General features: G+C 45.9%; 1 protein-coding gene across 2 annotated transcripts in view; it reads right to left on the reverse strand.

The window, feature by feature from the left end:
* Nucleotides 1-14,920, reverse strand: part of cdin1 (CDAN1 interacting nuclease 1) — a 55,649-nt gene that overhangs the window by 2,594 nt on the left and 38,135 nt on the right. The window contains exon 12 of one of the 2 annotated variants that reach the window (XM_053845718.1): nt 12,308-12,481. The exons of the other annotated variant lie outside the window; for it this stretch is intronic. Coding sequence (XP_053701693.1) covers nt 12,439-12,481 — 43 coding nt within the window. The 3' untranslated portion in view covers nt 12,308-12,438. Of the gene's footprint in view, nt 1-12,307; nt 12,482-14,920 lie in introns of those variants that run through there. 2 annotated transcript variants of the gene reach the window in all.

Raw genomic sequence — 14,920 nt, forward strand, 5'->3', positions numbered from 1 at the left:
GGTGATGTCCAGGGAGCACCACTCCTGGTGGACGGACTTGTGGAGAGCACCAGGGCGTTTCCTCTCGACAGTAACGCTTCAACAATCAGAGAAACTTTCTCCGTGTTCCGGCTCATTTCACGATAGAAAAGGTTCCTGCCAATTTTGACTGATATCCAACAGGGCCAGGATATCGACCAGCTTCTTGCCCTGTGTAGCCAGGTCAAGCTCCAGCCCAACTCAATGAATGAATGTCCTGAAAACACAAGTGTATGTCGCAAACAGAGCAAGCCAAGAGGGCATTTTTCCTCAGATAGTGGTCAGTACATTGAGATTGTGAGTCGAAGACGCACAACACGAGCTGCATTCTTAGATTTAAACTCAAGGACACTTTGTCGAAGGTCCTGGAATTGGACCCGGCTCTTTCTGTAATAGGTGTATGTGTACGTCCAGACAAATGTGTGCGACTATAGAAGCACACCCTCCCTACGCCCGCCGCACTACACTTTACGGCGTGTGATTTACAGCGGTGTGTCTATGAGCAAACAGGCCAAAGCTAACAGCCCTGCAGAGAAAGCACACAGATGCTCACTGCAAGTTCACTGCAATGTCACACACACCTCAGCTTCTCTCTGCCGCACAAAGACTCTGGCTCTCAGCAGAGCCCAGAGCTTAACGTGTCTGTGACTCTTAATATGGAAATGTTATGGAACCTAAACCTAAACATTTACATTAGATGACTTTGGAGAAGGGGGCTACAGTCTTGCAGCGTCTCCCATCGCTGCCGCGCCGCGGTGCGTTTCCTGCTCTTGACTAGGGAAAGGCCGGAGGGTGGGGGAGGCCCCGGCTCCACCAGAGAGGAGAGGCAACCTTCTGAAAAGGTTAAAACTGTACATCAACAGATAAGGCAGCGGCGCGCGATACATCATGTCCCGGCCTGTCAGGGGAGGCTGAGCACAAATTGAAACAAGCAAAATTATAAACACAGGGGAGCCGTGTCACCAAGGCCTCTCTATACCGTAAAGAAAATAGATGGACTTAGAATTCGGCTTGGAATTAATACAGCCAACAGTGCCGGGGACCTTGAGCCACACTAAAAAAAAACAGGAACAGAAACAATAACAGTGAATGGGTAGCAGAGGGTGAGGGGGTCAAGACTGAGCTGGACGCTTGGATTTTCTCAAAAACTTGAGTCAAGCACAAAGAACGTGGAGATCTGAGCTTCTCCTCCGACTCTCTCTGCTCTGCGCCAGAACAATTCATTCTGAACAACTTTGAGCACAGGAAACACAACTTCTTAGAAACCACAGAAAGATCGGGATTGTTGCTGATTCAGCAGATCTCAGCAGATATTGGAATGTAGAAGAGCTGCTCTCAGATCCAACCTGATTTAATCCATGTAGCTCCACACCAGTTGTATTTTAATTAAAAACAAAAACTTTTCCTCCTCGAACGTGAATGTACATTAGCTCATGCGGCATGTTTCCGCTCGAAGTTCAACGGCTGTGGAGTTCATTTCAGCCATGTTTATTCGTACCATATCGCCTCAGGTGCAACTGCAGAACAAAATAAAAGGATTTGGAATCAGACGGACCTCACTGCGCGTCACTCCCACAAACGCCGTGTTTGTTACAAATGAATATTTAAACGTCAATCAAACAGTGTGAATTATGTGACTTCGACGGCGGAAAATTGCGTCATTACAACAACGTTCTGAAAAACTACTCGCATCCAAAAAGATCTTTCAGAAAGAGTGTAAAAACATGCTCATTTAATGAGCTAACAAGGACGCAAATGTAATTCTGTTTGAAAATTAACCCCGCGCAGGAAAGACAGCACTAGCCAAGAATCCTCTTGGGCGAGCCGGCGAAATTGTTTGTTGCCAAACATCTGCAAAGAGGGCCACTTGTCGGGTACGGGCGCCGCTAATGAGTGGCTGCGTTCACGTGGCAATTTAATGCGAGTCGTGCAAGTGACTGTCTGCCTCAGAACCGCGCAAAAGCACTAGCTAGCATAGCAGTAGCGACACCAGTTCCTGGCTTTCTGATCTGCTGACAGCATCAGAGCAGTAAGTCTTGATGCCCTTTAGGTCGGGTGATGAAACCTAACTTTTTTATCCACATTTCTATGACAGGATACGTCTCACACACACCAAGCCAAGAGGTCATTCCCTCCAATAGGTCTGCAGTGACGACTGTGAGAAAAGGTTCCAGACTTCATTCATGTGTCCCAGAGTCAGTATCCAAGTGGCGCCCGGCTCATTCACAAGCCTAAGCATTGTTGACGTCTGTTGGACAACAAAATAAACCAAACAAACTTTCCAAATTGAGTTACAAGAAAAATCCAAATCAATTTCTATGTTAACTTCCAAACCAGACTCAAGTTCCACTAACGCAAATGAGGCGATCACAGTTTTCTCTGTCAGGCTCCAGGGCCGGATCGCTCACGTCCAAACACACAAACTTGGCCTGACCTGGTAAATAAACTCCACTGGTCTTTGACGCTTAACCACTAATGATGCTTCTATATACATTTTCTCATGACGCTCGCATACAGAAACCTGATGCCTGCACCTCTGACCTCCCGTCGCACTCAATGGTCTCCATTTTTAAAGAAAAGCTTCCATCCCTCTATTCCTGTCGGCAGAAAAAAAGCAAATGTTTGGCAGTCGCAGCGCTACCTTGTGACCTGATGTGTGGATGCCGGAGACAAAGAAGCCTTTGTGGGGAGACCTCAGAGACAGAGAGTTCACCTTCAGGTGGAGGCTTAGCTTGTCTAAATTATTGCCAAGGTATTTGTTTTAAATGGCTCTGAGTTTTTTCTCCACTTGAGCGTAAATTCATCTTGATTTTATTGATAATTCATCATGTGGAGTAATGCTTTTTGGCAGCTCCAACTTTTACTGGAGCACTTTCTCACCGTGCTCAGTGTATCGCGGTGATGTGTGTGTGTGTGTGTGTGTGTGCTCAGTGGCTGATCTGAACTGAAAAGCCATTGACCAGCGGAGGCCGATTTTCAGGAAACAAGTTATTCATTCTTGCCTTTAAACAGCAGTTTTGATCGCGGACAACACAGAGCCGACAAAAGTGTAGATCGCGGTTGACGCTGTGGAGTCGCACGTGCAGAAGAATGTTGCTGAGCGAGACCAAGGTAGAAACACCAGCCATGCTTACACTGATGACAGTAATTACACAGTAGGCGACATGTCAATCCAGCAGAACAACCGACAAAGGTGACAATAAATACAACAAAACCAATGATGAGAACCACGGCTTCTGCCAGACCCATGAATTATCTGGCCTCACCTGTACCTGCAGATCGAGACCAGATAAAAATGGAAAACTGCCAACAGGGTCAGTTTAATCCGTGAGAAAGAACATTATGATATGTCTGACAAACCACTCCTGGTGTGGCTCTCCATTCTGTTTTTCGACTCTTATCAACTCTCTCTCTCGGAGTACTCCCTCTCTCCAGCTGGGCCAGAATGCAAAGATTTACTCATGATCCACTTCACGTAAAAGAAATACAAAATTGTCTTCCTAAGACTTTGGACGTAAATAAGATGTCAGAGAGATTTAATGGCTGATGGGCAGTAGAGAGACATACAACGTTGACCTCTTGCAAACAATGCAGCTGAAAGCCTGTGAGTTATGGCGTATTTTGTCGCATTGCTTTTTGTTAAAAATACCAATTCAATTTCCGTCCTGCGAACTATTCCCCCCTTGCGTCATTTCCTGTGTCTGAAGTTGAGTTGCCTTGGGCAAAATATTGCACTTCCTGGCGAGCTTCAGTCAGAGAGGGCCAGGACAAAATACCCCCCTTGTCCGGGAGCACACGACAGTAGTGCCAGTTCAGCAGGCTGGGATAATCTCAGCTCACTTCCTGAAGTGATTTCACGTAGACCTGCCTATAAATAACCCAAGCTGAATGTGAGAATAAACCTCCCACGCGTAACACCTCAACACTTTATCCTCCTCATGGGCGGCGGCAGGTTAAATTCACCTGAGGTATGTGACGCATTCGCACGTAGGACGGGTTTTCTAAAGTAGTTCGGCATAATGAGACGGTGAGAAGACAGTTAAGAGTTGTGGGGCCAGGTGTAATTCACCTTGACACCTATAATGTGGCCGAGAACACGTATGACTCAGAATGAGGAGTAGCTCACCTGTCTAGGACTGGGACATGGTGCTGACCTCTGAGGGAAGCAACAGTTAGATCCAGGACGAATCACATTCCTGAACACTCCTGATCCAACACTCAACCCAAGATCCCAGTCTGGATGTCGTCGCTCTTTTTCCCAAAGGTCAGAGTGGCGAGCGCAGCAGTCATCTTAACAAGAAGGCACCTCTGGTCTGGATCACGTGATGTGTATTGCGATGCTGAGGGGGGTTAACGCGAGAGGTGTGATGTGTACGAATGAGCGAGTGGGAGGTCATTTGGAGGTGAGTGTCCTACACCAGAGCTCATTTACACTCACACCAGATACCATAACCCAGATGAGAAGATTATCACACATTATCTAGTAACCACGACATGACCCCGCATCCGCTGATACCAAACCTGTTTTTATCAAGTGGAGAGGAGGAGGAGGAGGAGGAGGAGGAGGAGGAGCCATTGGTGTCCATCTTTGGCTTCCTTCTATCTTCTTCGTTTTCACTCCAGCTTCTGCTCCCTCCTCCCTGTAGTCTTTATCTCACAATGACAAATTATCACGTTCTCCAGTGTCTCTCCAGAACAACCTCCCACATTAGCCTCGAATCTTATCTCACACACTTCAGCCTAAAGACACGCTCTTCAGCAGACCTCATCTCAGATATCCGCAACATTCCGCCTAAAAAGTCTGGAGCACTTTACAGTACCAAACTTCTGCGGGCAGAGAAAGAAGGGTCCCAGATGTGTTCAGAATCCAGCCTCAATCAGTATTTGGAAGTGGTGAAGTGGCTAAACTGAGCATGTCGCCGACCGCATTAGCGATACATATCTGATAGACAAGTGTGTGTGTAACGTGTGCTGGTCTCGGTCAGATCTGTAGCGTCACGGTCCAACGCGCTTTGACACGCTCCGGTCTGGTTTGGATGTGGAGCCTAACCAAACACAGCAAGGTCTGGCCTTGGCTACGTCTGTTCAGCGTTGAGTTTGGGCTAAACCGAACAAGGACACTGCGTCCAAACCAAACTGAGCACAGGATGAGGTCATACTCGAGGTTCTAAGCTGCAACAAGCCAATCCAAAAACACATCCTTTGAGACCCCAAGTTGGAAGTAGTCTGCTCTGAGTTGATGAGGAGTTTCTAGGACCACTGTTGAGGTTGGAACACCAACCCTATCTTGGTCATTCAACCAGAGGTGATCCATGGTAGAAGACAAGGGTCGGCAGGGCATAAGCCTTTAGAGAGTAACAGGTGCTGGGTTCTAAGACACCAAAACAGACTTGGTCTTTAAGAGATACTTCAATGGTGGGGATTCAAAAAGTCTTCTGAAGCTTACACTGACAACTAGGGGTTGTCAGTGTAAGCTTCAGTTCAATTTCAAGACATTTTGGACAATATACTGAGGCCATACGGAGTGACGTTATTGACTACAATGATACTGACAGACCCCCTCTGTGGTAGTGGAAGTCCAGCGCAGGAGTCAAATAACATTACACCACATAAAGAGGCCATCACTGACCACGCCAGCTCATTAATTGTTCTCTGACCTCCGTTCCTCTTGCACCACTGCAGTGGATGTAATGGTCTCTCACAGCGAAGGTCTCCGTCTGGAGGAGGATTAACATTTAGATGGTCGGACCTCACCTGATCTCTTCACATGCAGCGACTCTACGGCCTCGTAATGACCCTCTCCATCATGAAAACGGCCCGATCTCCTCCGTTATGATTCGCAGAGTGGCTATTCATTAACATCCACCGCTGATATTATGAAGTTGGATTATAAGAACGTGTTCGGTGGGACCACATCCTGTGCAGCCGTGATATGCTGGCGTGATAAACTGGAGCAAAAGAGCTGTGATGAAGGCAGAGCACACGCAGTCGAGGGAGACCTGTGGTCCTGGACCAACGCACTGATACTTGCTTTCCAAACATCCAGAAAATAGGACATTTATTCACTTGTAGATGAGAGCTAGAGTCACAGAGACTCCACTTTACAATAGGGCTGATATCACCAAAAGCATTAGTGTGTTACACGTGACCAAGTCTCCTGTGGTGGTGCGCTGCTTCCTTCACAGCGACTGAGTACAGGTGCAACATGGGACACAATCTTGTTTCTTAAATGGCCATTTTTAATACCTAGTCAGATTTTAGAGGAAAACTAGAGTGAACAAAACTAACAAAGGTTCAAGTACACAGTGTCATAGTCAGTTATCTTGCATTCTCTAATGATATATTGCCCTCAGGTGTTACAGATTTAACTGTACGTGAGCTGAATTCAAATTAGATGTCGGGGAAGCCAAACAAACGTGAGGGTGCAGGTCTATATGAGTCTCAAGGTTTTGTGAGGAGACAGGAAGCTCCCTGTGGTGGAGGGGACTCAGGCCAGGTCTTGCAGACGCAGAGAGCCGGGACGTCAAGGGGATACATGCTCCTTTAACCTGTTATTGTGAACTCCCAGCAGCCCTGTGTATAATTGACACTTGTCTCTGGGGAACGTGCATTCACAGGGGCAGCCATTTTGTGCACATCTTCGACCCCACGCGACTCTGGGCGCTCACCCTGTCCCAACAAGGGCGACTAGACCTGCTGCTGCTGCTGCGACTCTAATGAATGATAGTTTATGCTGAAACTCCAGACCTTGTCGTTTCCATAATTCAATATAATTGACAAAAAAAAAAATCAAACTTCAGTAAACTTTCTTTAGTCATAAATAGCTGCTAGAGTTTAGCGGTAGTGAAAGAAACAAATAAATGACAACACCTCTCTGCCCACTTGGGATGAAAGTAATTCAGCAAATGTGAGATAAAAATTAATCCAGTCGTATAAATAAATAAAAATCAAACTAGCAAAGACAAAAAAATGAAAAAATACAATGGCTGGTTTGTTAATGAAAACTCAATGAAGTATATCGTCAACATTTCAAGGCATACTAAATATCAAAGCAAAATCTGCCATCAATAAAAGTCAACACATCTTCACGACACAAACTTTCATCAAAATTCGGAGAATAAAGAAGTCGGACCTCCTCATCGATCGGCAATAATGTGAACTACAGCCACAGTTTCCTATTGATTCTGGACACATGAAGATTTTTGGGAGGTTTAAGAGTCACCATTAAATGAGGCAGGTGTCGTGGCGAGTTCGCAAGTAAGACCTTGCCCCAAAATTAGAGCATGGCTTGGGAGCTGAAAAAAAGAGGCCTGGCTTTTGTCCCAGTCAGCACCTTTGGAAGTGCAGTCGTGTTCCCGCCACTAAATCAACATGTCAGCGCCGACTCAGTGGAGTCCCGCAGTGGACTGGTCGCCTGGTGCAACACGGCCATGTCTGTCTACCAAAGAGAGAGTTGTAGCAATTCGGGCGATGCCAGGGTCCCACCGCCGACCTTAACCTTTGGGTCCAAAATGGAACCAAAAGCCAGAGGGGCAAAGTTGGACTTGAGTTGGTGGGGCAGAGGTGCTTACTCTGCACTGTTTACATTCCTGGGGGTAATTTTAGCTCCGGGGGCGGAGCAGGGGGCTTGTCGTCGGGCTGGTCGGTGGTCAGCCAGGCTCAGTGGCGGCACCTGGACATGTGGGTGGTACATTAACACACCCGAGACCCCCCTGGCAGACAAAACACTGCAACTGATCCGTCAGCTTGTTTGTCACCCAGTTATTTACTAGTTTAGGTGCTAACGATATGACGGAGCTCGGTCTGGAGCCAGACTGGAAACTGTGGTGGAGGAAGAGGCGGGTGGGGGTCTGGTCTTGGTCGGGGGCCAACCGCTGAGCTCCATTAGCGTTGGATGACACACTTGGCTCTCTTTGTTTTCACTGATGATCTGGGGTGCAAATCTAATTCCAGTGTCGTTTTAAAACATTTTCTCTGCAAACAAAACAATGATCCCGGCTCAGGACTCGGACCAGGGGCTTCTGTGCGCCTGCTGGGATTTGTCTTTTTATTAGTCACAGACCCCAGTCCCTCGTCTGAGGCCCAAGAAGCAACACGTCGGCGCGCGTTTTGCCGCGCGTTACGCGGGAGGCGGAGGACACGGAGAGAGACTGAGCTTATCGAAACTAATTAGGCGAAGGATCAGGATGGAAGTTAAATACCGGCTACATGTAATGAAAGAAGCAGAGTGGGGGGGGCATGGACGGGTCAGGCCCTCGCCAAACACTGCTCCTCAGGCAATCTGGTATTGATTTTCACTCGTTTGGGGATGACGGTGGACCGAGTGTGTGTGGGGGAGTGTGGGTCGGGGGGCTGTCTAAGGGCCTCGCAGTTGTCAACTTGACAGTTTAACCCCGTTTGGAGCCGAACAAACAAACAGAAGGATCCAGAGCTGACAGCGTTGATCTGTCACAGTGATGACACCGAGCGCGCACACACACACACACACACACACACACACACACACACACACACACACACACACACACACACACACACACACACACACACACGACCACACAGGAGAGGTGCGTGCGTGTGTGTGTGTGTGTGACACAGATATAGAACAATATGCAGTCACACATTCCTCCAGTCTTTTAAGTCGGGAACTTCAATGAACTGAAATTGTGGGGGACGTAAGAATTTAGTGACACTCGCTCTGTATTTATTTTAGTCACATGAGTGTGTATGTCTCTTCACAACAGATAAATTCAGGCTTCACAAAATGTGTTCATATTTTGACCCCATTAAGGGAATAAGAACATGAAAGAATAAACTGAAACAAAACATATAAGCATGTCAGAGATTAGAGCTAACCACACGCAGACCATAAATGGAACCATAAAAAAAACAAAAAGCAGTTTCAAAGAAAGTTCTAAAAAAGTCTATTAGCCATCATACATATAATTCATGTCATATATTTTTCTTTTATTCAAAAGCCATCTTTTCATTTGAATAATACTTGGAGCAAAATAAAGATATTTTCACAATAATCCATTTGCGAATGATTGTTCATAAACAGATGCTTATCTGACCCCAGCCACTGACACATGACGGTCCTCAAGCACCTTCTTTCATGAGAACCACTTCAGGTTTCTCTCTTCAGACCTTTCTCTTTGTCCGCCTCCTAAAAGCGACCTCCACCCCACACCCTCCTCCGCTGCAGGCAACCACACACACCCATGCTGATGTGTCCACATCAAATTAGAGTGGCCCCTATTGTCCCCATTATCGCCCGGGACTGGTCCATCATGACGGATGCTACGGGGTCCCTCACTTGTCAGGACTCGTCAGACAGATCGGGACTCCGGTCACACACGGCTGACAGGTAATCTTAATCTCTTCAATTAGCCCAATTAGGCCTGTCATAAACAATTCGGCAAGTGCTCGACCAACACAAACAGAGCTGGGCACGCACAAGTGCACACAGACACACGCCGAGGGTCCGCGAGGCATTAATGAGAAGGGTAATGGGTAAATCAGCGGCTCGTCTTGGGCGGCAGACTGCAGGCCGCTACCTGGTCACTTCCAATTGTACCTTCCTCTTTCATTAGCGCATCGCAGGCTGAGAATCTGAGCGACTGTGACAAAATTCATTTGAGAGGAGTGGGAGCAGATTGCCTGGAGCAGCTGCTATAAGGGAGATAAAACAAAAAGCAGCACCTTTGTGAGGCGCCGTGTGCGATCGGACGTGTGAGTCCTCGCGGTGGGTGTGTGCGTGAGGGGAGATTTTCTCTGGTCTTCACTTCCTGTTCTTCTCTTGGCGGTGGTAAATGTGTAATGACATTAAAGTGCCTTTCAAAAGAGAAGAAGGCGGAGGAGTGCTGCACGTTTACGGGAGGGTGGTGAAATCTAAATATTTTCTCTGGCGTGACCAAACAGGCCAACACCTCGTTCCGTTGTGGACGTGCGATAGCTAATGTTGTTTGATTTGCTCTTTGCTTCAGAGTCTTATCACAGAGCAGCGGTGACACCCGTCGTAGTGACCTCGCCTTTTGTCCACTGACTGTTTCTGTCATTTCATTTATTTGCATTTGTAATCATTTTCTTTACTGTGAAACAATGTGTGTCTTCATGCGTGAAGGACAGGCCGTTGTTTGTCAACATGTTTCTGGCAGTCATCATCCATATTTCAAAAACAACATTTATTGTCTTCAGTCCAGACACTACAAGCAAACAATAACAGACGACAAGATGACAGCAGTCAACAACAACACCAAGATGTAGAACAAAGTCACTCATTTTCACTAATTTACTGGAACACAGTAAGAGCTGAAAATAAAGCTACTTGGTTATAGTTGGTAATAGGTAATAAATAATTCAAGTGGGATATCAAGAGATTCTGGTTACATCAGAAGATGGAGTAAGTTTGAGGAGGACACACAAACTGAAACGCAGGAGGTTAAGACTTACAGATCAAAATCGTCTCGAAGGTCCGCCAAATTTAAGCTTTTATTACATTCGCATTTGCCACTAAAACAAAAATCAAATCAAATAAAAAAACTAAAACTAAAATCATGATTTGGCTACAAACAAAGACTGGATTGGGAAATGGGCAACACAGGAAGGTTGGAATCTTTGGGCTTCAATGGCTTCAATGGAACAAATGGCTACATTGGCTATATTGGAAAATAGTATACCCATCAAGCAAAGGTGTGTTGGGAGATTAGAAGTAGAAAAGAAAAGTAAAAAAAAAAAAGGAACTGTTAAGTTGCGAATCAGTCGTCAATTCTTACACGGATGGGAAGGCAGTGTCAGGGACAAGGTAGTAAAGTCCCAACTTAAGTGAATGTGCTGAAGGTAGGTATAGTAACAACTCACATGGCCACAGCGCCAAAGCAACAGAGCAGAAGCAAGGCATCAGCATCAATGGGCAACGCAAAATGGTGGCCTTCCCAATTTATACCAGATATTTACATAAATGCATAATGTCACTCCCCTGTTGGGTAAAAATCACACATCATTGGTGTATGGGACGGTCCATGATGAACCCTGACTTTTCACTCAAGCGACTGCCGGAGCGCCGTCCGAGGAGGAAAACAAAGCGTCAGTGGGACGTTGTAATAGGAAATTGCTCTTGGCAACTATTTGTTCAAGCAGCAGATTCTTTTTCGCCTTGATGCCAACCCGACGAGCCCCCGTTGGAAAACAGGGCAGGTAGCCCTAATGAGTAATCTATTTCAAAGCAGTCGTGTCTGGGCATGACAGTTTACTGAGAGGCTTGAAGAGCTGGTAATTACCAGTGTTACGGGGCAATTAATGCATATTACACTGCGGCACTCATGGCGGTGACTGTCAGCTCCCCAATAAAAATGAGCACTCTTCAGCTGAGGGCTGACGTTAATTGGGCCCTTAATAACTATGCAGAGGAACCGAGCCAAACAGGAACAAAACAGGGGAATCTCTGCGACTCCTGCAGCGGCCTGGAAATTGGACTAGAAATGAGATTAATTGCTGTTTAGAAAAAAAAAAAGAAGAGAAGAAAATGTGGCAAAGGGAAGGAGGCTGGAATTACAGGGTGCTGGAGCAGCGGCTGCTCAGAGATGACAATTCAATTCATTATTACACTCCCGCTCAAACACCATCAGGAGGGAAGTGAGGGCCGCAGGACGCCGGCAGGAAAACAAAGGACGAAAAGAAGACGCAAGGACATAAAGTCTAAACAAATTGTTGGGAAATTATAGCTTAAATGGGAGTTTGGCTTTGTATTTATCAGCGTAGGCGAGAAGCTCAACACTGGCTTTGCAGGTCCGACAATTCATCCATGTTACAAAATCGAATAGATAAAATTTTCCCAATTTCATACGTAAATACCTGAAATTGTTACCAAATCTTTCACAAATGTGGAATTAAGTCCAGCACAAGTTCAAACATCAATATTTACTGCAGTTAATTGAACTGACAGTTCAAAAAGTGAACAAACACATCAACAATAACATTAATGGTTAATTCTGCGTTTTAGATCAGGTTCAGGTTAAATGTTGGGTAATCATCGCGCAGAATCGATAATCTGTTCATTGTCTTCATTCAGAATGACCTTTCATCACAGGAAAAGAATGTAACAGAGCTTTTGGAGCAGCTCACAGTGTCTAAAAGGTCGGTGGCGCCATCTTTAGAAGATGGACATTTTTTCCTTTTCCCTTGTAATGTTGTACATTTTTGCACACATCGACAGACACACTCATTCAGACAGGGCACCCACACACGAAAACAATGTGTCATGAACAGGTTGTAAATTGAGCTTCAAAACTCAAAAAGATCAAGAAGCAACGGAATATCACGTGCTTTCAGGCACATCAGCTGATCAAAAGTTAAAGCCTGACTTTCATGCCTGCCCGTCACTCTCTCACGATCCGATGAGAAAGGCCTCTGTTTTTGAACTCAAGACGTCACTGCCGAGATCGAGACTGGTTTTTCACATCTCCTAAAAAGAAAGAGATGAAATCACCTGTCAACCACCGGGCCTGGCAGACTGTTATTGAAGACACTAGTTGTTTATATAGGCTGCCAGAGTTAAATGAATGTACGCGTTTGATTGTGTGACAGAGAGTCTTTGACCATCATCACAAGTTAATCTAGTGAGTGCTTCTAAAAGTGTGCAAAAATGTGCAGTCACAGTCTGAACTTGGCAAAAAGTTACCTGAGAAAAGTCGAAGGTGTCAAGCTGCTGGCAGAGAGAACCTCAACCGTGAGACAAAGTTGTTTTGACATATATTTAGCAAATCCCCCACACTGCCATCGTGGATTCAAACCGGAGAGCTAAACTGGCGATCGGAGCGCTCGCTGAAGAAGCATAAAGTCGTCGCTGCAAGGAGACAGAGGTGGGCTAATTGGGTCTTCCACAAAGAGGCAAAGTGTTTCTAGGTTACACCAAACTCTGTTTCAAGTGCAGAGATGCTTTCAAGGCCTGAGGCTGCAGTCTATAAAAACATTAAGCAGGGCTTTGATTAAAAGTAAATCTGCTAAATTGCAGGCCTTCCACCCCCAGAAGTGTTTGTTTAGGAGATCAAGGATGTGGCGAAGACGTGAAGTAATTCTGATTAATGTTGCTGCAGCCGACGCAGAGACCACCTGAATATTCAAGCTCCAAATCGGAAGGAAAAATATCAGCATGCAAAACATGCAGTCATTTGCATACATTTGCCATTCTGAATTCCTGCTATTTAAATATGCAGTTAGAAATAGCCGGCTCTGCCTCTCGCGCTGTCACGCTGCACACTCACGCTGTCATTGGTCCTGATAGAACTCCACCGCTTCAAAGAGGCTTCGCAGTGCACAAGAGAACCGGCAAATATTTGAATTGCAAAAACACATCATCTTCGGAGGGGAGAGAATCCAAGACAACTTTTTAAGAGTTGCACACCCCCACCCCTGGAAAGCACTCGGCGCAGGAGTCAACATGTTCGGCGTGTAAGCTCTCTGCTGGCTAATTTGCCATATTTGTGTAATGGGATGTGACACGTTTTAGAGCCGTCGCGGGTAGAAAGTTTAATTTGAGGAGAGAACCATAAAATGTTTAAGCCGGCCTCGTGTTTAACTGGAATCCAGCCGCTCAAATCCAGCCGCTCACACAAGCCGACACGGGTTTGATTACAGATGAAGTGTAATTAGCTACTTTCAGTTGCAGCCTAGTACTTTCAGGGGTCGACATGCAGTGCTCTGTTGGTATATAACCACTAGAGGATAACAGTCACGCGCTGGGTTCAGATTTGAGTAAGCCTCTTCATTAGTCAAGCGCCCTCTTGCCAAAAAACCTCATAGAGCTCTAGTGGTCAACTGAGAGGCATCCAGTATCTTCTGTCTGTGCATCAGGGAATCCTCCTGGTTCAACACGTCACTGGTCCAGGAGTCTAAAAAAATGTCTGAGCCAAGTCTTTTAGAGGCGTAGTGGTTCTACTTTGAGTCTGTCCTGGATGACTGAGCTTCTCTCAGTGGGAAATCGACGATCTCTTGGTCACTCCTCAAAACCTGTGACCACAGGTGAAAAGGCAAAAAGGTTTAGTTTGAGTCTAGTTTGAAACATTCCCTACATTGCATCTTTCGGCTTTAAAACAGAGATGAACCCGTTTCTGAGATTCACTCATGATTTCAGTTTATATGACTTTCAAGCAGATGTTTGGCATACGCCCACAGGCAGCACCCGATCCAGTCATGGCCAGGAGGAAAACAAGACGTCAACTATTGGACTGCAAACTGGCAGCGGACCACTAGATGTCACTGGATATTACACGCGGAAATATTTGGTCCTCTGGATCGCTGCCATCCATCCTAACTCACAATAATAAAAAAAAAAAGATCTTAAAAGACTCTGGATTCAGCACCGCAGGTTTACAACCGCTTACAGACGTCCACTGCAGGAGTGCTGGGTCGGAGGAGAGAGGAAGGATAAATAACCTTCGGCGCGATCAATAACTGTGACTCATGACAGGCCTGAAAGTACAGTCTCCCGCACTTGAAACCAAAATTGGATGTTTAAGCCAAAAGTTACAAGTCTGGCCCTGAAGGAGGCTGAAACAACATGATAAGAGCGATAAATATCCAGCTTTAAACATGGAAGGGGAACGCTCACCCTCTCTGCGCAGGATTCTCTTATAGACCCACCGCCAGTTTTAGAGACCCGAAGAATTACATTCTCTGGTCTAAAAGGAGGAAACAAACACCAGAAAGACACATCAAATTTTTTGGGTTGTCTATGGCTTTTGCTTCTCTCTTTTGGTTCTATTTTCTCTCTGGCACTTGAACGATTCACTTTCACTTTGCTCATGTCTTTTTGTTGATTCTACATTCAACGGTCAACTTTATTTATTACGAGAAGCACATTTGTGCTGGTCATGTTCATTTAATATCTACTGTGAACTTTCCT

Source organism: Synchiropus splendidus, chromosome 16 (assembly GCF_027744825.2).
Source record: "Synchiropus splendidus isolate RoL2022-P1 chromosome 16, RoL_Sspl_1.0, whole genome shotgun sequence".
In the NCBI taxonomy this organism is placed as follows: domain Eukaryota; kingdom Metazoa; phylum Chordata; class Actinopteri; order Syngnathiformes; family Callionymidae; genus Synchiropus; species Synchiropus splendidus.